Source organism: Euphorbia lathyris, chromosome 9 (genome assembly GCF_963576675.1).
Source record: "Euphorbia lathyris chromosome 9, ddEupLath1.1, whole genome shotgun sequence".
In the NCBI taxonomy this organism is placed as follows: Eukaryota; Viridiplantae; Streptophyta; class Magnoliopsida; order Malpighiales; family Euphorbiaceae; genus Euphorbia; species Euphorbia lathyris.
In genome coordinates this window covers 38,227,965-38,252,956 of record NC_088918.1, presented here as the reverse complement: position 1 = coordinate 38,252,956, position 24,992 = coordinate 38,227,965, and the positions used below count along the sequence as shown (strand labels likewise).

At 34.9% G+C, this 24,992-nt stretch overlaps 2 protein-coding genes across 4 annotated transcripts; both read right to left on the bottom strand.

The window, feature by feature from the left end:
- Positions 1-4,631: 4,631 nt before the first annotated feature.
- Positions 4,632-8,272, bottom strand: LOC136206278 (uncharacterized). 2 transcript variants are annotated; one of them, XM_065997274.1, is made up of 4 exons: positions 8,015-8,272; positions 6,445-6,682; positions 6,264-6,368; positions 4,632-5,664 (listed from the first exon to the last, which is right to left on the bottom strand). In XM_065997274.1, exons 2-4 carry the CDS (start codon positions 6,626-6,628, stop codon positions 4,922-4,924), a joined length of 1,032 nt encoding a protein of 343 aa, XP_065853346.1. In that variant the 5' UTR covers positions 6,629-6,682; positions 8,015-8,272; the 3' UTR covers positions 4,632-4,921. The 2 variants fall into 2 exon arrangements, with proteins under 2 accessions (XP_065853346.1, XP_065853345.1); XM_065997273.1 differs by having other exon boundaries at positions 6,445-6,721; positions 8,015-8,271.
- An 8,141-nt stretch (positions 8,273-16,413) lies between these two features.
- LOC136205457 (retrovirus-related Pol polyprotein from transposon TNT 1-94) lies at positions 16,414-24,929 on the bottom strand. 2 transcript variants are annotated; one of them, XM_065996054.1, is made up of 3 exons: positions 22,677-24,929; positions 16,805-22,582; positions 16,414-16,713 (listed from the first exon to the last, which is right to left on the bottom strand). In XM_065996054.1, the coding sequence occupies exons 1-2, from the start codon at positions 24,139-24,141 to the stop codon at positions 22,566-22,568; spliced, it is 1,482 nt and encodes a 493-aa protein (XP_065852126.1). In that variant the 5' UTR covers positions 24,142-24,929; the 3' UTR covers positions 16,414-16,713; positions 16,805-22,565. The 2 variants fall into 2 exon arrangements, with proteins under 2 accessions (XP_065852126.1, XP_065852125.1); XM_065996053.1 differs by having other exon boundaries at positions 16,805-24,929.
- Positions 24,930-24,992: the final 63 nt, after the last annotated feature.

The window sequence follows — 24,992 nt, the reverse complement described above, 5'->3', positions numbered from 1 at the left end:
AATGCCCCTTGGGCTTGCAGCGTGCACAACACAGGCACATCCCGCCATGTGTTTTAATTCCACAAATTAATGAGGTTGCCGGGACTCGAACCCTCGACCGTTTGGTCCTAGAGGCTCTGATACCATGTCATGGAACCGATTGAACTAAAAGCTCGAGCTTATCGTTAAGGCCCAATCATAGATCTTATATTAATCTCCGACATAGATGAGAATAGATTGATGTTGGTAAGATTTGATTTATGATAAGAATTAGATGATTATGAGTTACGAAGTTTGTTGGAATATGATTGTGTTAGAATAAAGTATAGTTAAATAGCTACTTTGTGTATGCACAATAGTCCAGAGGTTGTTGTTACTGTGATTACAGACATGGAAGAGCAAATGAATCTTGATAATTATAGATATTTGGTGGAGAAAGTATTGTACTTAGGATTTACACCCCTCATAGCACAAACAATAAGTTACCAAGTTTATACAAGTTGTGATTGATTGCAAAACACCATCACCACCTTGAGGGGCTTTTGGGATCAGTAAAGCTGATTATCAGCAGATGCACATGTTTTATGATGTAACTGGTTGTATTCTAGTAGAAGTTGGTTATTTCTGTTAAGAGAGACTTGGCGGGAAGAATTGTTATAGTCAGTTACAACATTCTGTCACCTATTCTACACTTCTTACACTTACAGTATGCATAACAAAAGCCACCTTTTAATCACCCTTGGTCTTGCCTGGTTCATTCCTCTGCTCAGAGAATGTAAATATCTGAAAGCACTACTGTAATTGTAGTTGGCATTACATCCGGTTGACTAATTTTCATGATTCATCTTGTGTTCAGATCAAATTATTAGAAGCACTCAGTTCTCCATATCAAATCACTAATCCAAAATCACAAAGCATTATTCATCCTCGTATAGAAAAACATAATCAAGAAAACATATCTTCTTGCTTCATTAACAGTTCGTTCTCTGTTTGAAAGAACCCCATTAGATCATTACTCAATTTTGAGGTATAAAATAGATCAGTCACAAGAATTGGAATTGTGTCTTCTGCAGATGGATATGAGTGCCACCAAGAGAAACAAGATTATTAAAGAAATGTAGCAACTTTGCAAACCAATTCAGGCTGCCTAAATTGTCTTTTCAAAGGTAAGCTAGCCCTGGGTGACATGAAATATATCCAGGCACTCAATCCTTCAGCCCATTAAGCAAAATAATATATATGCATTCCAGCGGCCAAGGGGCTGGAGCCCCCAAGCCCTAGGCTGGCTCCGCACCTGGAGGGATGCCAACTTATTTTGGTATTAGGTGGCGTGAGATCTATTGAAAAAAAGCTATCACAACGGAAGAGACATCCTTTTAAATCTATTCTATCAAACTTGGAAAAGTCAACTTTGGTAAATCGTGTGGCAAGTTGGTATGGATTAGCTTCTGGGCAAAAGTAATTTAGGTTTACTGATGAATATGGGCGAGGGTTTGAGGTGGAGGAAGAGTTTTTGCTGTGTATACTGGTGAACAAAATCTTAAGTTCATCAATAATATTACCTTACTACTTAACGACAAGTACCCGCATGTTCTTGTTTTTTTTTTTTTTTTTACTATTTTCCACTAACATATTCTTCACCATATATAGCTTTGATATTTTCCTCAATGTTGTTGAGGTCAAGTAACTTGGTAGTATCGGTCATCGGTCATGAAGTTTGTTTGGATGTGGTGGGAGTGAGTGAGCTCATAGCTTGACAAGGAGAATCCAACGCTATAATACTAATTAATACTAGTGAGATTTGTAACCAAAAATTAGAGAAGAAAAATTACCAAGGAGGAAGAATAACTATGGATTTATTGAATTTGTCTAAGAAGGTTCGCTCTCTCAACTTTCAAAGTATCTCGATAGTCCTTTAAATTTGTATAAAATATTCATTTAGCCCTTTGAACTTGCGTAAAATGTAATCAATTAATCACTCAATTGCAATACGCGTCTTAGATTGTTATTACATAATTCATAAAATAGATTAAAAAAAGAAGTTCTTACTTGTTCAATTATAAAATTTGTGCAGGCCCAATCAATACTTCAAGTCAAACACCTTGTCCTCTGTTCCTTCGATCGGAACTAGAACTTAACGTGTTCCCCCTTTTCTTAGAATCGGATATCCCAACCTTGATCATTTTACTTTTTTTAAAATGTATTTAATACATCTTCCGCATTTAACTTACTTTTTTGCAACCGAGTAATTAATTTATCACATTTTACGTAAGTTTAAAGCGTTAACTGAACATTTTATACAAGTTGAAGGGGCTATCGAGAAACTTCAAAATTTCAGAGGGCCAATCAAGCTTTCTGGAGAAATTCAGGGAAACATAATGGGTAATTAATTTATTAGTCCCTATATTTTGACAAAACACATTGTTTAGTCCCTATATTTTCAAAAACACACGATAAGGTCCCTAACTTTTTTCCCGATGAACTGTTTAGTCCCTGACGTTTTTCTTGGTGAACTGTTTAGTCCATGTCGTTAGACTCTCATGAAGATTCTATTAGTCAAAATCTATTTAAAATAAAAATGTAATGTCTTAACTATCCTTTACTACAAAATCAAATATATAAGACTATTATCTTCATTGTTCTCATTTATGTGTTCTTCTTTTTATTTATTTTGCCTTTTCTTTAGACTACTGCATCTGAAATTAACTTTGAATGTTCTTCTTCTTGATTTTCTTCTTAATCGTTCAGATTCGTAAACATTGGGTCTGTGTTCTTTTGTTTGTTCTCCATACAAATAGCTTATTCTTCTAAATTGTGAGCGCGAGTTGTGAGAGAAAGACATAGAAGTGTGAATTGCTTTTGACTGATAAATAGTAATTGGTAATTTAGTCATTTCTGAATTCATAAACGGTAAAAAATCTAACAAACAGACAGAAGGACTAAACAGTTCATCGAGAAAAATGTTAGAGACCTTACCGTGTGTTTTTGAAAATATAGGGACTAAACAGTGTGTTTTGTCAAAATATAGGGATTAATAAATTAATTATCCAAAAATAATAGGGTAATTAATTTATTAGTCCCTATATTTTGACAAAACACACTGTTTAGTCCATGTATTTAAAAAAAACACAGTCAAATCCCTAACGTTTTTCTCGGTAAACTGCTTAGTCCCTAACGTTTTTCTCGGTGAACTGTTTAGTCCCTTCCGTTAGACTCTCGTGAATATTCTGTTAGTCAATTTGGATTTGCGTTCTTCTTTTCCTTTATTTTCTTTTCCTTTAAACTCTAATGCATCTGAAATCAACTTTGAGTGTTTATTCTTCTTGATTTTCTTCTTAATCGTTCAAATTCGTAAGTATTGGGTCTGTTCTTTTTCTTGTTCTCCATACAAATAGCTTCTTCTTCTAAATTAGATTTCCTCTTCTGAAATTTGAAGGTAAATAGTAAAGGGTAATTTAGTCATTTCCGAAGTCATAAACGGTAACAAATCTAACAAACAGACGAAAGGACTAAACAGTTAACTGAGAAAAAGGTTAGGGACCTTATCATGTGTTTTTAAAAATACAGGGACTAAACAGTGTGTTTTGTTAAAATATAAGGACTAATAAATTAATTACCCAAAATAATATATCAAGGCTTTGTTATTTTTTTAAGTTTTTTTTTTTTTGGTACCGTTGCACCTTGGAAAAGAATAACGGTTTACCAGAAATAAAGGAAAAGCTATATATGTTTCTCTCTCTTTTTTCCCAACTAATTAGCCAACAAAAAAAAACTACTAAGAGCATCTTCAATAGAGGTGCCTAAAAGAGTGCCAAAACTTACTAAAATATAGTGTTTTATTGTCTCTTTCATCCACATCATTTTTGACAACTTTTAATTAAAAAATGCTCCAATAGAGGTTGCTTGAAAAGTTGCCACTATAATCCTACAAATTATTATTTTATTATAAATAAAATGTTCCAGATTTATTATTTCTAGGAGTGTATATTAAAAAATTGGTTGCCAAAAATTGGCAACTTTCCTTGACACTCACAATCACTTCAATAGTGGGCACCCTTTAAAAGTTGTCAAACCTGATGTCACATCAGCTGACACTTTTTTGAGCACCCTCTATTGGAGATGCTCTAAAACGACTACTAAAACTTAAAACGAAATTTCAAAAAAAAAATTCAAAAAAAACTTAAAACGACAAATACTTCTTTTTTAACACATCAGCATGACCAAATCATAAAGCAAAAGTCTTCTTTTTCAATCTCCACCACTCCCACATTAGCTAGCTTCTTGCATTTTAAAATAAATGCGGTGTTTGTCAACCACATTTTTCCAAGCTAACATCAACCTTCCAATATACTATCAAAATATTATAATTCTTGCAGTTTACTTTGCATACATAGTGATTATTCCTTACATTAAACAATAGTTATTCCATGAATCAATTTTTTTAATTTAAGTATCAAAATAAGTATTTCTCATCAAATAACAATTCCATTCACTCGTATTCTATGAAACAAACATGGTCTTAGTCGAATCATGAAAAAAATAATAATTAGGAAATGAGTTTACCCCCTCCTTCTTAGGTTAGAGATAAATCTGCAGGAACTTATCTTGGAAAATTTAAAGAGCATATGAGCTAACTAAACTCAAATCCAAGATGAAAAGATGGCTTTTGCCAAACCATTTGTGAATACTTTCTCGCATTTCTTATAAGGAAGCAAACACTAGCCAATCGATACACCATTCACTACACAGCTTTTTGCTTTTCCCTACCTCTCCTCACTCCCGATATATGCCAAAACCCTAAAACGCATCAAACAATCCAAACTAAACCAAAGAAAAGAAAATAAGAAAGCAAGGAGAAAAAGAAGCTTCTCCCACATCTAGAAACCTCAAATCAAAGAGGAACATGAAAAATTGAGCAAGAATGCACATAACCTAACAATGCCTACAAAATATTAGGGAGCTGACAATCCAGTCTCTGCTGCAATTCCTTAACCTTCATTGACAGCTCTGCCTTCTGCTCCTTGTAGCTCTGCAACAAGTACTCTTTTCCGTCTATTACTTCCTTCAATTCTCCTACTTCCCTTTTCAGCATGTCAATCCTCTCTCCATCTCCCCTACCACCCTTTTCTGACAAGGCAAAACCGTTGTTGCCTTCCAAATACCCATTTGCATGACCATTTGCCACCTCAGATGCCCATATTGGCGATGTTGACGGTTTTTCATTCACAGCGACATGGTTCACACAGTGATCAGCAATTGCCTTCCTCAGACGCTGAATTTCTCTCTCAGAATCAAACAAATCTCTGCTAGCCGCATCAAACTGTGATTGCAAATTTGTCGAATGTGCCACCTGAGCATTGAGGGAATTTTGCAACTCCAAAATCTGATCCTGCATCTCCATTATCATGTCATCTCTTCTCTTTAATTGCTGCCTCAACTTTTGTATCACTTCTCGCTTGCTGAAGATGTCAGAGCCAGATTCTGAGACACACGGTGAGTCGGAGCAATTTGAATGGTGGAATGGCTTTGGAGGTAACTCAAGCCGATCAGGAGATGATACCCACATAACACCATTCTCTTTGGTGAATTCTGGACCAGGAACTGTGACCAAAGGAAGAGCAACGTCAGATTCAGACAGCATCTGATCACTAGACTGGTGCTTCAAATCTGCAATGCCTTCATTCCCTGTGAAAACCCAAAATCAAATTCACACATGATAACAGTGAACATTCGGAACATCTCATAGCAATAGATTCTAAGAATTGTAAGGGGTTAAGATATGATGTACTACATAAAATTCACATGAGGCAATTGTATTTGTTGAAACAAGCATTCATACAGACGCCCACTGTCCTGCCACTAGAAAACACAAAGAGGACAAACAAACACCATTATGCAAAATGCAGATCCCACAATGATCCCCAAAATAAGAGGAAAAAAAGGCACATAGCTCAAACCAAGCACCAATCACCTAGAAAACTGAAAGGATTAAGGACTTTGAAAAATAAAGCATTTATAAATTTAGATTGTCACTTGCGAACAAATAAATAATGAAATAAACATGTCAACAACAAAATATTGTCATCCATAGGGGTACCATTCCAAAAAGACGAAGAAACAACAACAAAAACAGAAGTTGTGCATATCTCCACTTATCATACTGCAACATTATAGCATTCAGTAGCAAGATTATCAAAAGGGAATACCATAAAAATGTTAGAAATGAAGCTTTCAACTGGTTCCTCTCCAGTCCCCCAGGGTTTGAACTAAAATAATCACCATACCTGATATGCAGTTGAAGCAACCGTCTTCATCTTGAGTAAAGGAGTACATGTTTGAATGCATATGGCAAACTCCCGTCCTCCTCCTTTCAGATGGCTTCTCCTTCCCTAAAATGTATAACCTTAAAAAGTTAGCTCGTATTCAAATTATGACAACTTGTTGACACTATGAATTATACAAGACCTTTCAGACTACTAGAAGCATTTCCCTGTTGCCTTGAATCGAGTGTCTGCTTCAGCTTGTACCCTAGGCGAATAGATAGAGTACTTAACAAAGCACCACCTGCGATGAGTATCCAGTTTGGCCCCTCAACCTGAAAATTTTGTCCCTTCTGACCTCTAGGACCACCAGTAGTTCTTGGTTTCATTTTAATAGCATATGCAGAACTGATGTGAAGCTTGCTTATTCATCCAATTATGACCTACATCAGCATTGAACCAAAATTCCTTTGGTATTTTTACTGCAGTATAGGGGCACATAAGAAAAGCACACCAGTGAGACGCTCAAAGTTTTTCAATCCTTGAAAGTACATAAGATGTATATGTAAATGCATTGTATATGCATATGTAAAGATAGTAATCCATGCATTAAATTTTTTATATGTGAATGGCATGTGATTTACTTTAATACCCAAATGAACCTAGCAGTGACAAAATCCCACCGTCCATGATTCTTCTATCCATGCTAAATCTCCTATCATTTAGTATCATCACATTTCTATATGCACATAACTATAACATACTGACAATTTCTGTAGTTTTGAATCAACAGAAGATACAATACTACAATAGTAATATCAACATATTTGTTTTACATGCCTTTTGTGCTTGCTAATAATGAACACATTGAAGATGGGATTTTATCAACAATAGTTACAAAATCACAAGCAGAATTCTATAGCTTCCACAAATCTATTCATGATACATTTGCTCTCGCCAAGACCATTCCTCCAACAAAATTCATCTGAATTTTGAAAATTCTATTTGGCATTCACATAGTAAAATTATCACAACAATCCTAAAAATAACCTACAAAACATCCATGAATCACTTGAAGTGTAGAAGAGAAGGGCTAAATCAGAAATGGATATTAACTTCCAACAATCTCTGCAGCCAAACAACAAAACCTCAGCCCTCCTTAACTATTATCATGTTTTGCACTTGCCTAAGTCAGCAAAATCTCCAATGAGATATCCCCAATTGATCCATTAGTATGGTTAAAATTAGAATCTATTTTTACATTCCTTTGTCTCAATCCTCAGCTCACTTTAACAGAAAATCTCAAGAAAAAACCCGCCCCCACTTTATTCATAAGAATGGTTGACCTACTAGAGAAAATCATCTAATTAGCGATGATCCTTAAAAACGACGATACTCCACAAATATGGCATAATTACCCCCCCACATATTTTCAATTTGAGAATGGCTCTAGGAATGATGAAAGAAATCCTAATTCGGTAAGGTAGCCCATTTTAGGGGGGAGAGAGAGAAAGCGCCTGAAATCTGCAGAATATTCCAGAAAAAAAAAAAACATATTCTCAGCAAAATCACAACTATCCACACATCCAATCAAAAACAGATAGCGAACGCAATCGATACACAAAAACTTTGGATCAAAAACGAAAAAGTTCAGTAAATCTTACAACACAAACAATCACCGATATAAACAAAGCGAGACAAATATGTATATATAAACATAAGAATAAGAAAAATAAAAAACAAGAGAATATCAACAAGAAGAAGAAGAATAGAACCTCATTGAACAGATTAGGGTTCAGGTTAGGCCTATTCCCTTCTCAAAAACTCAGAAGAAACTGCAGCCTTTCAATTATGTTGTACCATTTCCTTATCGTGTACTTGGTACCTATTACTCAGCAAGTTCTCACCTGCTCTGAAATTTCACCTGAGAGTAGAGTGGATGGATTGGCGGCTAATCGGCAAACAAGATTTTTTGCTTCTAATTTTTTTTTTTTTTTTCTATTTCCCCCGGCCCAGGAGAACGAATTGCAGGGAATTAGGGATTTAATTGGAACTTTGAAAACATTATTTTGTTGGAGTACTTTTTTTGCCAAATCAGCATTACACGTGGCCGTTGTGGCCCTAGAGAAATTAGGATTCACTCGTCTCTTTTTTCCTTTTCTCGACTGTTTGGTTTATTAAATACGGAGGTTTTCTCTTTTTTATAGTTAAATACGGAGGATTTCAATTATAAATGAAAATAAAATTACCAATTCATACAATAACATCCTTTAATCAGAGATTTGTTTAAAAATATGATAAATTTATATACATGTATACATACAAAAAAAAAAAAAAATTAACATCTAATTATAATGTTTGATAGTTTTTTAGTTGATAAGTAAATGTTTTAGTTAGATTAAGGTTGATTTTTACATGAGTCTGAAATTTATGAAATTTGTATCCGTTAATTAAATTCTTTTGTCATACAATACTATGCTGAAGTAAATTTGTAAGTTCATACATATATTATATAATTTACAAAAGTATTTTTAATTGTTCTAAAACGGTCATTTTTAAATTGTAGATTGTATAAAATACAAATCTATATTTGCAAATTTTTAAATCATATGATTGTTTTTGCAAATCAGTCTAATCACATGATTGATTTTTGTACTTTGATCTATTTAAAACTATTACTAATTATCACATGTGTTTATATGTCAACTTAATTAATAAATGTAATAAAGTTTAATTATTAATTACAAACACGACTCAAACTTTTCATATTTTTACATACGACTTAACATGATATATTAACAGACTTTTGAATGGTTATAGTTAAGCTGCTAATTAAAAAACGATGGAAAAAATTAAAAAGCTCACTATATTTTTAAGGGTAAATTATAAAGTTTAGCTAAAATGGAGACTCATTTACATATTAAAACTCATGACACAACACATTACATATATAGACTATTTCATTTAAGAATTATCCACAATACCCTGTATATAACAATTTATCATCTTTTTTATCGTTATTATTCTATTCATTGGGAATCCTTTATTTTTTATACATTAATCCAAGATCCAAGCACTTCATGTAAGTATTATGTTCATTTTACATACATAAATCCTTTTGGGCTAAGTAGTTTTATGTATTTGAAATTAGCTTTGTGTATTGGACCTATATTTGGAGTTTTCTGATTTTATCCGGCAACTTTGTGTATTGGACCTATATTTGGAGTTTTCTAACTTAAAAGGGGTAGATCCCATAACTCACCATGACATATTTGAAATGTCTAAAGATACTGATTGGAGTAAGAAGGATGACGATGAAGCCATTAATATTGTGATGTAGTTTTTCATACATCGTTGTTTGATCACCACTGAGAAAACTCGGTTTGTGAGTGTCCGGACCTTTACTTGGAATGCTCAGTTTTTATAATACACCGACACTTAACGTTTTTAAGGATGACACTTGGTGTGTCTCTTCCGATGCATATATTATTTAGCTTTTTTTTTATCATGTTTTAGGATAATTCGATATGTCAGAGTCGCCATCTGAATAGTGTACAGGAACACAAAGTCACATGACATACGGGCTCACATTATGACACCTCTTCTAAAACAAGTTCGTGAATTAAACGTTTGGAAGAGTTTGATTAATAAAATCGTAAACTTGACTTCTGTTAGAATACCAAATATATGTAAGTTCTTTTCAATTTGTAATCATTCATCACATAGATTGCGGAAAGCGATAAATAAATTCAAAATTATAAATTATATCCCAATTGAATATTGAAATCATATACATTTGATCTAGCCTTAAACAAATCTATTAACCCTATAAAACAGACAAATATTAGTCATGGGACGTTGGACCCGTCTTTCGGGTTTATTCTATGATGTCGGACTCAATGACATATGACTCAACCAGATCCTATTAATATAGCACATCAACTTGCATTTCAATCTGTGAACTGCATCTATTTATTCTAACAAATTAATTTAATATTCCAAAAATACCCCTTAACTCGTAATTAATCAAATTTTACGTATTGAGTATTTAAACGCCTATTTACGCATACTGGAATGTAAATTTATCGAAATCAGAACCTACAGACTAACCCGTGCGAAATGGGTGAAAAGTAGAATTTATGCATTTTTTCCACTGTAGCTGATCGGCTATAATGAGTGGCCGATCGGCCACCTATTATAGAATTGCAAAAAACTCGCTTTCGTCCCGAACACTGTAACAAATAGATATGAATTTTCATGTCAAAAAGAGGCTTTTAAACCCTTCAGAGAGTTACCTTCCAAGCTTTAATTCAATTTTGCGAAGAGGTAGACTCACGAACGCAAACAAATAGAATCTGCAATCGAAACCCAAGTACAGTGATCGGTATTGGTGGATTTGAACTCGAATATGACTGAAATAGTTTTAAATGTTCGATTTGAACCCTTTCCTTGCTTCTTAGAAGGATTGGAATACTTGATTTGGTGTTTACCCGAAGAATCACTAAGAGAGATCAAGAATTTCACTCACTTTGAGTTACTTTCACTCACTTTCAAATGCTTTCTCACTCTAGAAATTATTCAAAGACCTTATATTTACTCAATTCTTATCTTTTATTCACTTTTAGAATGGTTAGGAACTTTGGATTTGGTTGAGAAAATCAAAGAAAAGAGATGACTTCTTCACTTTCTCTCTAGCTTCTCTTTCTAACTCTCTATGTTTTCTTTCTCTTCTCAAAGTGTGTTCCATCCCCTGTAAACTGATATTTTTTGGTGTTTTATTCATGTATCAACCCTTGGTTTCAACTGCCAAAGTAGTGGGCATAAAATAGGGAAGTTATGGGGCATTTTTGCACTAAGTGACGACGTAGTCGATCGGTTATATCGGTGGACGATCAGCCACACCCTATGACCGATCAGCCACAGCCTGGTTAGGGGCACAAATGCCCTTTTCCTAGACAAGGCACTCGTAGTTTTTAGGCCCAAAATGCCTTTTTCGACCTCCGATTTTGATGCTTCTTATACCATTGGATTCGTCTCAACAAGACGAACATTTTGTGTTTGAATGTACATGGCTAAAAATGACCCGAATTAAGGTTATAGCTCTAACATCATCCCGAGTTTCTGTTCGGAAGTCTTCGAGTGGTCATAACTTCTTCGTTTGACCTCCGAATTGAGCCGAAAAAAGTGTGTGGTGACACTCTTGAAGGGCACAACCCATTAAGACCTCTTGAAACTCGATTTGGTCAAGAAATATATGTTCCAATGAGAAAGTGGTTGATTTTGGCTCTAACGTTCTTAAAAGAGACTCGAGTTTCAGTCTGTGATTCTGCACAATACGATCTGGAGTCCACCTGTAACATATTGAGCACATGCAACTATAATTTCATTATAGGGTCGGAAAAATCCATGCTCACACTAGTGCTTGTTAATTATCCAATATAATTTGAATCGTTATTATGGGGAGAGGTGATTCGGTATGAGATGCACAAGAGCTATCGCCAAAAGACGAAAAGCCATTGAGTCTAAAGAGAAGATAACTCCTACTAAATGTCAATTAGGAGGGGCTAACACACGTAGTCGAGGTACACATAGTATATATATTGTGTACATATGAATTGTAATAAAAACTTAGTTTACTTACATGTTTTTATCCTTCGTACATGTTTGGCTATTTATGCTTTGGAAGGCGACAAAGACATACTACGTGAAGAAACCAAATTGTATCCTGCCACGCATGCTTAGATGGAAAACGGCTAAAGTCCCGATATTTCCTCAAGTGCATGATATGATTAAGGTGAGCAAGTTTAAATTGTCATAATCAATTTTGAAATCATACTAATTATCATATATCCATTTATGATTTGTAGGATGCTACTTCTCCACAATCTAAACTTATTGTGGAAGATGTTGATACGAATACAACTTGGTATAAGTTGCTCCTTAACCACATTCAGGATCGTGAATTTGATTATGACAAGTTATTTGGGGGATTTGTTGTTGTGCGGGATGAGGCAAAGGAGCAAGATAACGGGGATGATGAGAGAAAGGAGCATGTTGGTATGGACAATGTCCCCGATGACTGTGATGATAGTCCTCGGCCATCTCGAGCATCCACTGATGCGATTTCTGAGATTCGGAGGTTATTGTTGAAACCCAATTTTGATAAAGTTTTAATTATGACAAAAATAACAATTAATAAGGACTTAGATCACTCAAAGTATTAAAAATTCAGAATCAATTATTTGTGTTTATGTGCTAACAAATTTATTTAAGTGTCTAAATTAATTAGAAGCATATACACAAATAAGCAAAAAGGCCTGAATGAAATCAAAGACCCAAGCCGAAAGAAGCCTAGAAGCTGAAGCCCGCGTAAAAGTCAAACGAGGACTTTCCCTTTTTGACATAAAATCAGAAGACATAAGACTCTGTCAGAATCCCATCTCTCTCGATAATCACAAATCAGGAAATGCGCAGTCTGCTCGTTATTTCGACGAATCTCTAATTGAACTCGACTGGATGTAGCCATGATCGAATAATCTGAATAATCACGGAGAATTTTGGTTCATGCTCACCGCACTAATGATAATCGGTTACCTAATTCTACTTACGTGTCTCAAGCGCCTTAATAATTCAACATCATTGATAACCTACAAAACATTAACGTAGATTAAACGGGGCCGGGATCCGGTGAACCCGCTCTGATGCCTAAATCAGTTTGTGATTAGGACCGAATTGAAGGGTCTTAACTAGTTGTGAGATAATAGTTAACGTACTGTATCTTGTGTCAATACCTGTCTATTTATAGGTTTTTTAGGTTGAGATTGTTACCTCTTTAGGAGTCCTTATGAGCTTAGAATTTCATAACTCTCAAGGATTCTGAATCTTGGGAGGAATTCTTTGTCTCGTAGGATTCTAAAAGATTCTCTCGTAATTGGAGATCGGAGCTTCGATCGTCGTATTTGAGCTGCTGTCGTTGAATTTGGGCCCTTATCTTTTGCACGTGTCTTTTAGCTTTAGAGAGCACGAAAATGACGTCATCCGCGTGATGTCATTTTACATGATATTAAAGAGTATTTTAAAAAAAATATGTAATGGAAGAGTCTAGTTTGGTAGCATATATTTAAATGGATCTAAAAATGTAAATAAGTCTCTCCATTGAGCAATTTTATAAATTTCTTTTATGATTATGATTATTCTTAAAATACAAAATTTATTTAAATCAAAGTAAATAAGTTAGATTCACCATTCGTGAATTGGTGTCAAAGAATCTTGTAGTTATTAAAATTACCTAATTTTCTAGTATGACTATAAACTAGGGCTGGGCGCGGATCCCGGAGATACTGGACCGGACCGAATATCCGAGGAAAAAACTCCGGAATTGGACCGGACCGTTGACTTTTTTTGAAGAACCGAACTGGATTGGACCGTTGACTTTTCGTCAAAGAACTGGACCGAACTGGACCGAAATTTCTCCAGGACCGGACCGATAACCGAATTGGATTGGATTGGATTGGACCGAACTGAAATAACCGAAAGTTTAGCAATAATAAATTTATATTTCATACATTAACTTTATATAAAGAGAAATATTATATAATATATAGTTATATATTTTGTAAGGTTTGGTAAACTAATTACAATAATATAAATTTATAATTTATTAATAAGGTATAACATTATTATTGTTAATCGCCTTAACCATCTAAACCAATTCTACTTCTTATTAACCATTTAATTAAGTAATAAGAAGTTTTAAATATTAAAATTTTTAAACATTTTATAAAATAGAATCTCGTGCTTCTTTACCCCATTCTCTCTGCTTCGATTTTTTTTGGGGCAATTCAATTCTGGAGATTTATTCTTTCAATCCAATTCTGGAGATTTCATTTTATTAATCTCCGAATTTCAATCCAATACTGGAGATTCATGAATCCCCGACTTGGACCGAACTGTGCCCAGCCCTACTATAAACATGAGAACAATAGTTTAAGAAATTTGAGTTTCTTAATTAATTATTTAAGCTAAGGGTTTTTTTTTTAAGAAGTAAGCTAAGCTTATTTAATATTGAATCTTGAAATACGGTGTACAAATATTCTCAAAATTAGCTAGCATCCTCACCGTCATATCTATCTATACTATATATAATAGCGGAAGCAGAGAGAATTTACAATAAGTGTTTTAGAGCTTTTATTGCTTAGTTGGCATTGTAGGAGCAAAAAGAATAAATGAGTTAATGAGCTGTTATTATCTCTATAGCATAAGTATTATATTAACACATTATTTATTGTCAATTATTAGCCATTAAGTAAAGTAATAAAAGAAAGCATGAGTTACAAGAAGATAAAAAAACATTAAGCGAAGGAAATCCAAAAGTCACAAATAAACCTATATATAAAGCATGATATATAGTATTTCATCATTATATTCATTGGCCACTGAAAATCAAAGACCTCTAATTTTGATTATGTATTTTTTTTTTTGGTAAGAGATTTTGATTATGTATTAGTTTTGTTCTTAATCTTCTAATTTTGTTCTTACTTCAAATAATATAGTCTTATAATTTTTTCCTTACTTCATTAAGAAATTCGGATTTATTTAAGAGCAGTTTCCATTGATAAACTGTATGAATAGATTTTTTTTCAAGAATTTGGAGAATTTAGACTTTGATATCTCCAATTGAAGAAATCGGATGCAAATAAATAGACAACTGAGGAAAAGCAAATGTGTCAGAAATTACAGGAAATTGTGATGTTTCTGAAGGTAATTATTCGATTTTTTTCATGTGTAGTAGTTATTTTGTTCTCAATTATGTTGTTCCACACCTTTCACTACCTTATCTATATTCTCTTTTTTTATTTGTCTTTTTTTTTAATGACTAAATAAATATTTGTATATTTTTATTATTTTTTAGTATAAGTTGCTATGTGTAAAAATACAAAGTAAAGTAGTAGAAAAACACCCCTAAATAGGGTAAAATTGTTTTTTTTTTTAATATTGCCAACATCTTATACCTCATCCCTAAATTTGAGTTATTATGATTATTATCTTGTGTATAATTGAAGATAGAAAAGAAAAGGAATTGGATTATTTGATTGAAATATTTTCGTTTGGGATAAATACATTAATTCTTTTTGTGGTATTGTGACACTCCAACCAACCAGAGGCTTTCTTTTTTCTTTTTTCTGAAAGCAAAAAAAAAATAAAAAAAAAAAGCTGCTTTGGCTTTTTTTTTTTTTTCTGTAGACCAAATTTCTTGCAGATTTTTCCTTTAGTAATTAGAACAAGAAAAGAATCTTTTCTTTTATTCACATTATAAAATTTTGTATTTTCTAGTAACTATTTTAATTTGTGCAATAATATAGTTTCTATTTCTTTTACCATTTATTTATTCAACAAATTAAAGACATTCACCTGAAAATTAATTAAGTAAAATAAATAAATAAAAGCTGTCCTGGCCAGGATGGAAAAGCTGGCTAATGTTTAATTTAATGATGCACAGCACACACATGAACTGATTCTTCTCTTCATTCTTTTTTATATCTAAAATTAAAATGACCACATTTTTGTTACCCGGAATTCATGTGGAGATCAAATATTTGTTACTTTTTCGTAATTATAATAAATCTTCACTTTTGAAATTCAAATTACAATATCCTGGGTTGCAGGATTATTATTATTTTTAGAAAAATTATAAAATTGGGTTAAATGAGAGGCTCATTTACATATTTAGACCAATTACCCAATATATTACATATCTAGACTATTTATTTGTGATTTTTCTAAAATGTCCTTCATATATATATAACAATTTAGAAATTTCTTATTTTTCCTTCTTTCTCTCTTCGTTTCTTTCTTATTTTGCAAACTTGGCACTCCGTTTTTAATTATCAACTCTGTAAAATCTTTCTTATTGCGAACTTGTCACTCCATTTTTTAGTATTTTGTACATTTTTTCTAGGATAATACTTCTCACATATGATTTTACTTCGCATTTTCGCAAATTGCGAAACCTGCGAAGAGAAATACTACTTCGCAAAATGAGTTTACTTCGTAGTTTTCACAAACTACAAAGCAAATTCATATACTGAAGTAGTATTTACCTTCACAGTTTTTGCTCAGTCTTCGTAGTTTGGGGAAAATGTGAAGCAGTATATTTTGTTATTTGCCTAAAATATACACAAGTAACATGTATAGAAAAATGACATAAAAAGTATAACATTATCAAAATTTAAAACAAAATTGCAACAATAATTCAAACCATAAACCTTAAACCCCAGCAATGGCATGAGTACCAGTTTACCACAGTAAACCCTAATTGGAGTGCTTCTAGGCTTTAGGAGGAAGTTCATAAGCAAAAGAAACTAGAACATTTATTCTTCACTTTCTTCATCACATCTCAATCACCCCTCACTGTGATTGATGTCTTTGTATTCAAGCTAAATGGATACTTGAATTTGATGCCTTTGTATTCAACCTTCACACAAAAATTAAGTCATTTTAGGGAAATAATGAAAGAAACGCTTCTCAGAAAGCGAAACTGCGAAGCCTGCGAAGAGAAATACAACCTGACAAATGATGATTTTGCTTCGCATATTGCGAAACTGCGAAGTCTGTGATGTCCTTTTTTGGAGAAAATACTGCTTCGGTGGATGATTTTGCTTCACAGGCTTTGCAAAATGTGAAACACTCATTATGCAAAGTCATTTTCTAGAGAAAATACTACTTCAAAGGATGATTTTGCTTCGCAGGGTTCACAAAATGTGAAGCAAACTCATTCTGCAAAGTCATTTTCTAGAAAGAGAGGAAGATGAGCGCAGAAATACAGTAGATACTTACCTTTTTCTGCTTTTTACCATTGAAATCGACAATAAATATATGATAAACGCAGAAGAACATCGAATAATGATGCCTTCGATTCACAGAAGAAGAAAGAATCAAAGAGAGGAAGAAGAAACAAGAAGATGAAGAACCATGCCTTCGATTCATATAAGAACAGAGAGACAAGTAGAGGAAGAAGAGACAGAATGATGAAAAAATGGATTCTGTTCGCACAATAAAAAGAAAGGAAGAGAGGAAAATGAAACGATAGAAAGAAAGGGGGAAGATGAAATATTTGGGGTATTTTGGGAAAATCACAAATAAATAGTGTAGATATGTAATGTGTTGGGTAATTGGTCTAAATATATAAATGGGCCTCCAATTTGATCCAATTTTATAATTTTCCCTTTTTTTTGACACAGAAAAAGAAATTCATTAAAGAATTAGAGGCAGAAGATCAACAATACAAAGGGAGGGTGAACCTCCCGAGTCTAGGATCAAACTAAAGTGTGAGCAATCTAGTTTGTTGATTTCTTAACATGATTTACAATAACCAAAATAAAATAAAGAAACATCATGAATTTAGAACAAACATATAATCATCTAAGACAGCTCTTACATAAGAACTAGCGTAAATGTTGTTGTAAAGTGCTGGAACCATAAGCCGAGAATCAAATTCAAAGACAATATGATTGAGAATAAAGTTTTTGATCCAATTAAGTGCTCTACTAGGATTGTAAATGAGCTAAGCTGCTCATGGCCGGTTCGATATTCGATTTGGTAAAGCTCGATCATGTTCAGCTTGATTGTAAACGAGTCGAGCTTAAGCAAGGTGAAACTTGGCTCGAAAGCTCGCAAGCATGCTTGATTATAGATTCATGAACAATTTCGATTATAATGTTCATGAACATGCTCGTGAGCAAGCTTGGTTCAATTATTTTTTTAATAATAGTATTTCTATAAAGGGAAAAATGTAAAACAATATAGTTTTGTAGATTTTAAAACCATGTAGTTTTGTGTTAAACAAATTTCAAGTCAATCTAATTAATGATTTGTTTGTGAGCAAAGTTCATGACCTGAATTAATGAGCTGCTCGCAACCAAAGCTCGTGGACAAGCTCATAAATAGAATGTTGAGCTCGAGCTTGAGCTCGTCAATTTTCTGATGTGCCGAGTGTTGGTCCCTTGTTTAGTTGCAAGTATAGTTCCAAGGGGGAGGGGATTAGGAACTATTTAAACTTTTTCGCAATTTATGCAGACTTCTTTTACTAAAGAAAAGGTTTGAACAGCGGCGCTGAGTAAACAGCAAGATACTGGCTTAGTCAACAGGTGACTAGGTCAGTTTCTTAGCTTAAGTCAGGAGATAGCACTTAGAGTCTATTCCTGAGCTCTTACGTTTTAATGCGCACAACTCAACTTGACCTCTTGACTTGGTCAGTTTTGATTGTTTAAGCAAGCAATATAAATAAGGAGTCAAAGGTTTAGAAATACTTCACTCAGCAGATTTATCCAGGTTCGGCTTCTTCTAAGCCTACGTCCTGTCCCCGGAACACGTCCGAGATTTCAAATCCTCTACTGAGCTCTTTAAAGGTAGAGCCTCAAACCTTTTACAATATCAACAATTGAGTATGACAAGAGTACATTCCTCTATACTTCTACTCAATCCTAATCTCTCCGCTGAGTACTTAAAACCGAGTACTCAGCCTCTCCTTTCTATCTCTAGAAATGATAAGTGTTTTTGTCCTAATACAAAGATGTGCTAAGACACTTTAGACGATTTACAATCACTCTAGACTTTTACACAGATATGAAAATGTAGTGTAAGAATTTTGCTTTGCTTCTTGCTTGCAGAACTTGTAGAGATTTGGTCAGCGTAATGGCTTGATCAAGTTCTGTGTGTTGTGAAGCTTGTGATGGCACTATTTATAGAGACGTCTGGTCATTCGGTCATTTCGAATTTCGAAATAACCGTTGGAGGGAAACGGCTATGTGTCGTTGTCATCCTGACTTGCATAGAGCTCTCGGCCAATCACAATCGTGTATCTTCTGTCCTCGGTCAGCACAGCAGATGGTCTCTCCTTTTATGGTAAAGTCAACTGGACAGCATACTATGTCGTCTGAACTTTGCCAAAAGAGGAAACACTTTGTCTGGAAGTTTTCCTTTGACAGCTGCTGTCTTGTACGCTTTGTCGAGACTACTCAGCAGCTTCATCTTGAAGTTGTTCCCGAAGGTCTTCTAGATCCTTCCGATAGCTGAGTTGCGTTTTGAACAAAACGGCAACGTCTTGATATACGCGGGCCGAGTGTACTGAGTTGTTTGACTTGGGCCTTGGCTTCCGTATTGGGCTTGGGCCTTCCAATCCTTATGACTTATAACATTTATACTCAACATTGAACAAACACATTAGTAGAATAAATCAAAGCATTTAAACTTAGTGTGTTTAGAATATGTATTTTAATTTATACTTAAACAATTTTGTCAAATCAAAATCATGTAGAAAGGTGTTTCAACACCGAGTCTGAGCAGGCCAGAGCTTTGCTTGGCTCGGCTCGGCTCGATTGCAATACTATGTTCTACAAAAGCCCAAAGCTTCGATTGTTAGAGCGTAAGGAAGACCATAGAGACGGGAAGAATGGGCGACAATGAACCTTCCATTAGAATCACGGAGAACACACCCCGAACCCACAACAATTAATCTTGGTAAAATAGGCTACATCAAAATTGCATTTGAGCCAATCAATAGGGGGTGATCCACCAAGAGGGAGACGTGGAAGAAACAATTGTTGAGCCAAGCTGGAGAAGTTAGGCTACTTGTTTGGAGGAGAGAGAACATAAAGCCAAGTAGAGGACCAACTCTGGGGAGTGATCGGAACCTTGCCAAAGTCTCTCGTTCATAGTCTTCCAAATGTGCTAAAGAATTGGCAACACTTAGCAAGCAACAACTTTAGGTTTGGAAGAAAAAATGTTGTCTAACCATTCAATGAAATAGGATAAATTAAAACTGATGTCTAGGTTAGCCAAATGCTAAATAGAACTAGAAATTCACAGCCTAACAGAACATGGAAGGTAACTTTAACCTAAGACTAATAGAAAAGGCAAAGCGGATCAAGGTCCATACCCCTGAACATGGGAGAGGAGGTTATCGGGAGGCAGTTGGACGAAGCATACCAATAAAACTCTTTATACTTTGAGGGGATATTAGCATTCCAAAGATGAAACCACCAATAAAAGGGCAACCATAGAGGGTGTCAAAGGATCCGGTGAGAAAATTGTAGTCGTTTTTTATAGTGAACATACCCCTAGTTCAAAGAGCCACATCCATCCTTATTGGGATAACTTATAACAGTAATATGACGAATCGGATCATTGTATCTACTATCAAGATGATTAGTGATCTATTTCATTCGAACCAGTCTAAGTATTGTTCATTAAATAACTTGCCTTAGCACTTCGTAAATCATACAATGCATGAGTCTATAGAAGGCTTGTCCCCCCAGTCATCAACCATGGACTATACCAAATGTTAAAACTGCTCCATAAGGTGACACGAATCTTGGTTCACATCTAAAGGAGGGGTTGGACATCTATCAAGCTACGCCAAATATAACTAGGATTGGACCCTTGAGTGGTAGTTAGAAAAAGTCCCAGATGGGAACTAACGGTCCTTGAGAACTCTAACAACTAAGGAAGAAGGATTGGATAAAAATAGCTCAACCATGTTTCTCTAAGAGGCTTATATTGAACTTCTTAAGCTTACGGAAGCCAAGGCCCCCAATCCATTTAGAAATACATAGTTTATCCTACAAACACCATATGATACCTGAATTCCTCTCAAGCGAACAACCCCACAAAAATGAGTTCATCATTTTTTGCACTTTTATTGCAAAAGTAATTAGAGAGAAGGAAACTATTATGCAAGACGTGTCTAACATCAATATGTGTATTATGGTCTCGAAAGTCAACATGGTTGATTCCAACCTAATGGAGTGGTGGTTGGATATCAATGTCGCATGTTATGTTTGTTGTGACAAGGAATTCTTTATTGAACCGACTCCTAAGTTTAGAGAAAATTTCTTTATGAACAATTCTGATACCTTTAAGATCGAGGGACCAGAACTGTAATTATGAAGATGGCTTCTCGGAAAGAAGTAACATTTCATAATGTCTTGTATATGCCTCACATTCAAAGGACCTGGTTTTACGAAGCCGTCTTTGCTCCGGATTTTAAGATGGTTTTCGAATGTGAAATGTTTGTTTTGTCAAAAGGTGGAATGTATATGGGTAAGGGTTATGTATCTGATGAGATGTGGAAATTCAAAGAAATTTATTATATGTCCAATTCAATGAATATTTATAAGAATAAAGTTTCTATTTATATTATTTAGTCATTTAATTTATGGCACGGTGGGTTGCACATGTTAATTATGACGTGTTGTGTAGATTAATCAATTTGAAACATATAACTCTTTATTCCAAATTGATTATAAACATAAATATGAACTTTATGTTGAGACAAAATTAACAAGCTTTTCATTCCATACATGGGTTGGTTCTCGGTCGCAACATGTCATTCCTCCAATGACTATCTCAATGTTGTCCAACCCATTGGCCTATAATTTTTGAGTTTTGGCCCTCAGTGGCACAAATCTTCATTGACCTTCTCCTTATTGGCTTAACATCGTGCTTGTCTCTTATTGGTAATTTTCCTTCCACAAGCCTCGATTGGAAAGTCTTCCTACGCTTGGCCGATATTCTTCCATTGGCTCTCAGACCTCACATATTTCTCCCCTTGGTGTTTGCTACCATAGGATTCTCTAGTTGGCTGATGACACCTTGCTCACTTGTGTTGCTCACATCTTTGGCCACCCGTTTGACTTTGGACTTTTTCGATTTCACCACTCCATTGGGTGAAAGCTCAGTTGGTTGGTTGGTGCTGAGTCTTGCCCTCTAACGGCAACACCTTGGGCTCGTTTGTTGCTTTAGCTCCCTTGAGCCCCACCTTTCACTCTAATGGAAGCTCAATTGGCATTTCTAGTGGCTGAAAGTCCTTTTTGCCTTAGATATTCGTGGCTTGCTTAGGCCCGATGATTGAAAATTCTCCCACCCCGCTAAGAGTTCTAGGTATTTAGGGGCTTGATGTCTTTTCATCCTCCTAACCTCAACTCGCGTTGCGCCTAGATGGTGAATGTACCCCATGTACATCTAAGGAAACTGATTTTGCCTTTCGTCTTCCTGATGTTGTCACTCTCGTTTATCAAGTAAGCTGCAGTATCAACTGCATCTGCCCAAAATTATTTTGGCAACCCTGCATGTAACCCCATACTTCTGGCACGTTCATTCAGTGTTCTATTCATCCGCTCAGCTATCCCATTTTGTTGAGGTGTGCCTGGGATAGTTTTCTCCATCTTGATGCCCATTTGTGCACAATACTTCTTGAATTCACTATTTTCATATTCTCCACCATTATCAAATCTCAGGCACTTCACCTTCAAATTCATCTCATTTCTGCTAAAGCTTTCCATTTCCTGAAGGTATCAAACATATCAGATTTATTTTTGAGGAAGTCAACTCATACCTTTCTGCTTGAGTCATCTATGAATGTAACATAGTATTTTGAACCTCCAAGGGATGGCACAGGAGATGGCCCCCAAACGTCCGTGTGAACCAGCTCCAACTTTGTTTCTCTAGGCTTTCTTCCACCATTCAAGAAACTCACTTTTTTCTGTTTGCCAAAGATGCAGCTTTCACATATGCAATGTTCTACACCTTTCAAGTCAGGGAGTTTACCTTTTGATAGCATCAACTTCATCCCTTTCTCACTCATGTGACCAAGTCTACAGTGCCATAGACTTGAGTTTACACCTGCATCAATAGCTTCCAGAGTATCTTTGCAATTAGTGGTCATGTATAAAGTACCAGTTTTATTACCTCGAGCAACAACAATTGCTCCTTTGCTGACTTTCCAAGATCCATTAGTAAAGTGCACATTGTGACCTGCTTCATCAAGCTGTCCAACTGAAATAAGGTTCTTTGTTAACTTATGCACATGTCTTACTTGGTTGATTTTCCACACCGTTCCATTTTCTAACTTCAAACGAACATCACCTATTCCGACTATCTCCAATGGCTCACCATCTGCGAGATACACCTTCCCGTAGTTTCCAATTGAATAGTTCTCCATGATTTCACGGTTTGATGTCGTATGAAAAGAAGCACCTGAATCTAATATCCAAGATTCAATAGAACAATCAATAGATAAAAGTAAGACATCTTGTACCTCATCAGCTACAACATTTGTAGCTTTCTTATTGTCTTCCTTCTTTGGAAGTCCGCATTTAGCCTTCACATGTCCGGGCTTTCCACAATTCCAGCACTCCAATTTCCATCCATTTCTTGATTTGGATCTACCATTCCTTGACTTCGATCTACCTCGTCCTCGATTAGAATTCCTTTCTTTGCTTCTACCTCTATTTTCAACATTTAAGGCAGAACTTGTCGATGTACCTTCACCGGAATCAATCCTTCGCACTTCTTCAGCAAGAATTCGATCCCTGACATCACTAAATGACAATTTTCCCTTGCCAACAGAATTACTAACCGCAGCCCTCATAGGCTCCCAATTATTAGGTAATGAAGCCAAAAGAATTAAAGCATGTACCTCATCATCAAAGGTAATATCAACAGACATTAGTTGAGTAACAATGGTATTGAACTCATTTATATGTTCTGCAACTGAGGCATTATCACCCATTCTTAAATTGAATAACTTTTTCATCAGATGTACCTTGTTATTTGCGGAAGGCTTCTCGTACATATCTGATAAAAGTCTCATCATTTCGGTTGTTGACTTGGTTTCTGCTACGTTATGAGCGACATTCCGTGTTAGCGTCAATCTAATTACGCCCAACACTTGTCGATCGAGAAGTTCCCAATCCTCTTGGCTCATGTCTGCTGGTTTCACTTTTGAAAGCGGCAAGCGCAGCTTTTTGCTATATAGATAGTCTATAATCTGTAATCTCCAAAATGAAAAGTCAGTTCCATCAAACTTGCTTATTCCAGAACTTATTCTGTCTAACCCTATCATTGTCCAAACCAGATAGCTCTGATACCAGTTGTTAGAAATTTATAAAATAAACGATCACAATACCAAATTTCTCTTCCAGGACACAACGGCAAAACGCGGAAATAAAACACGGAATATAGAAATAAACAAACAAGAAAGAATACAAGAATTTTTACAAGGTTCACCACAAAACAGTGGCTAATCCTTGGAGCTACTGCAAGAAGCTCTTTGCACTATAAGAATGGAGTACAAGTATTACAACACTCAATCACTCACTCACTACCCAAAACCCAAGTACACCCTACTCACTTTTAATCACACACACAATTTACACAGATGTGCAGAGTGAGAATTCCTGCAATACTTCTAAGCAAACACTCACAGCCTTTTTATAACTCTTCTCTTTTAATTCTCCAGAAATATGGAGTCTCTATTTATAGGAAACAAAGAGCCCTATAAATAGAATGTGATGCTTCGTAATCTCTCTCTTCAATTAATGTGTTGTAGAGATCAATGTAACCTTTTAACTTCTTGACTAGGTTCAAAGCATAATCCTCCATCTTCTTGATATTAAATACTTCATTTATTATGCACATAAAAATATACATGCACCAATTTCCAACACATTACTCCAATTTTCTTTATTATCATATCATTTCCATTTTCATTCATAATAGTTGGTCTGGATCCTTCATTAGAAATAGAATTAGAATTAGAGTTAGCAATAGATTTTAGTATAGCAAAACAAACTCCAACTTTTCACCGCTTAAATGACGATTAGAATTTGAATAGTTTGATATTTGCGGTATAAATCTTGTAGATTCGATACTGGACTTTTCTAAATTATTACTTTGGTAACGACAGAGTACACT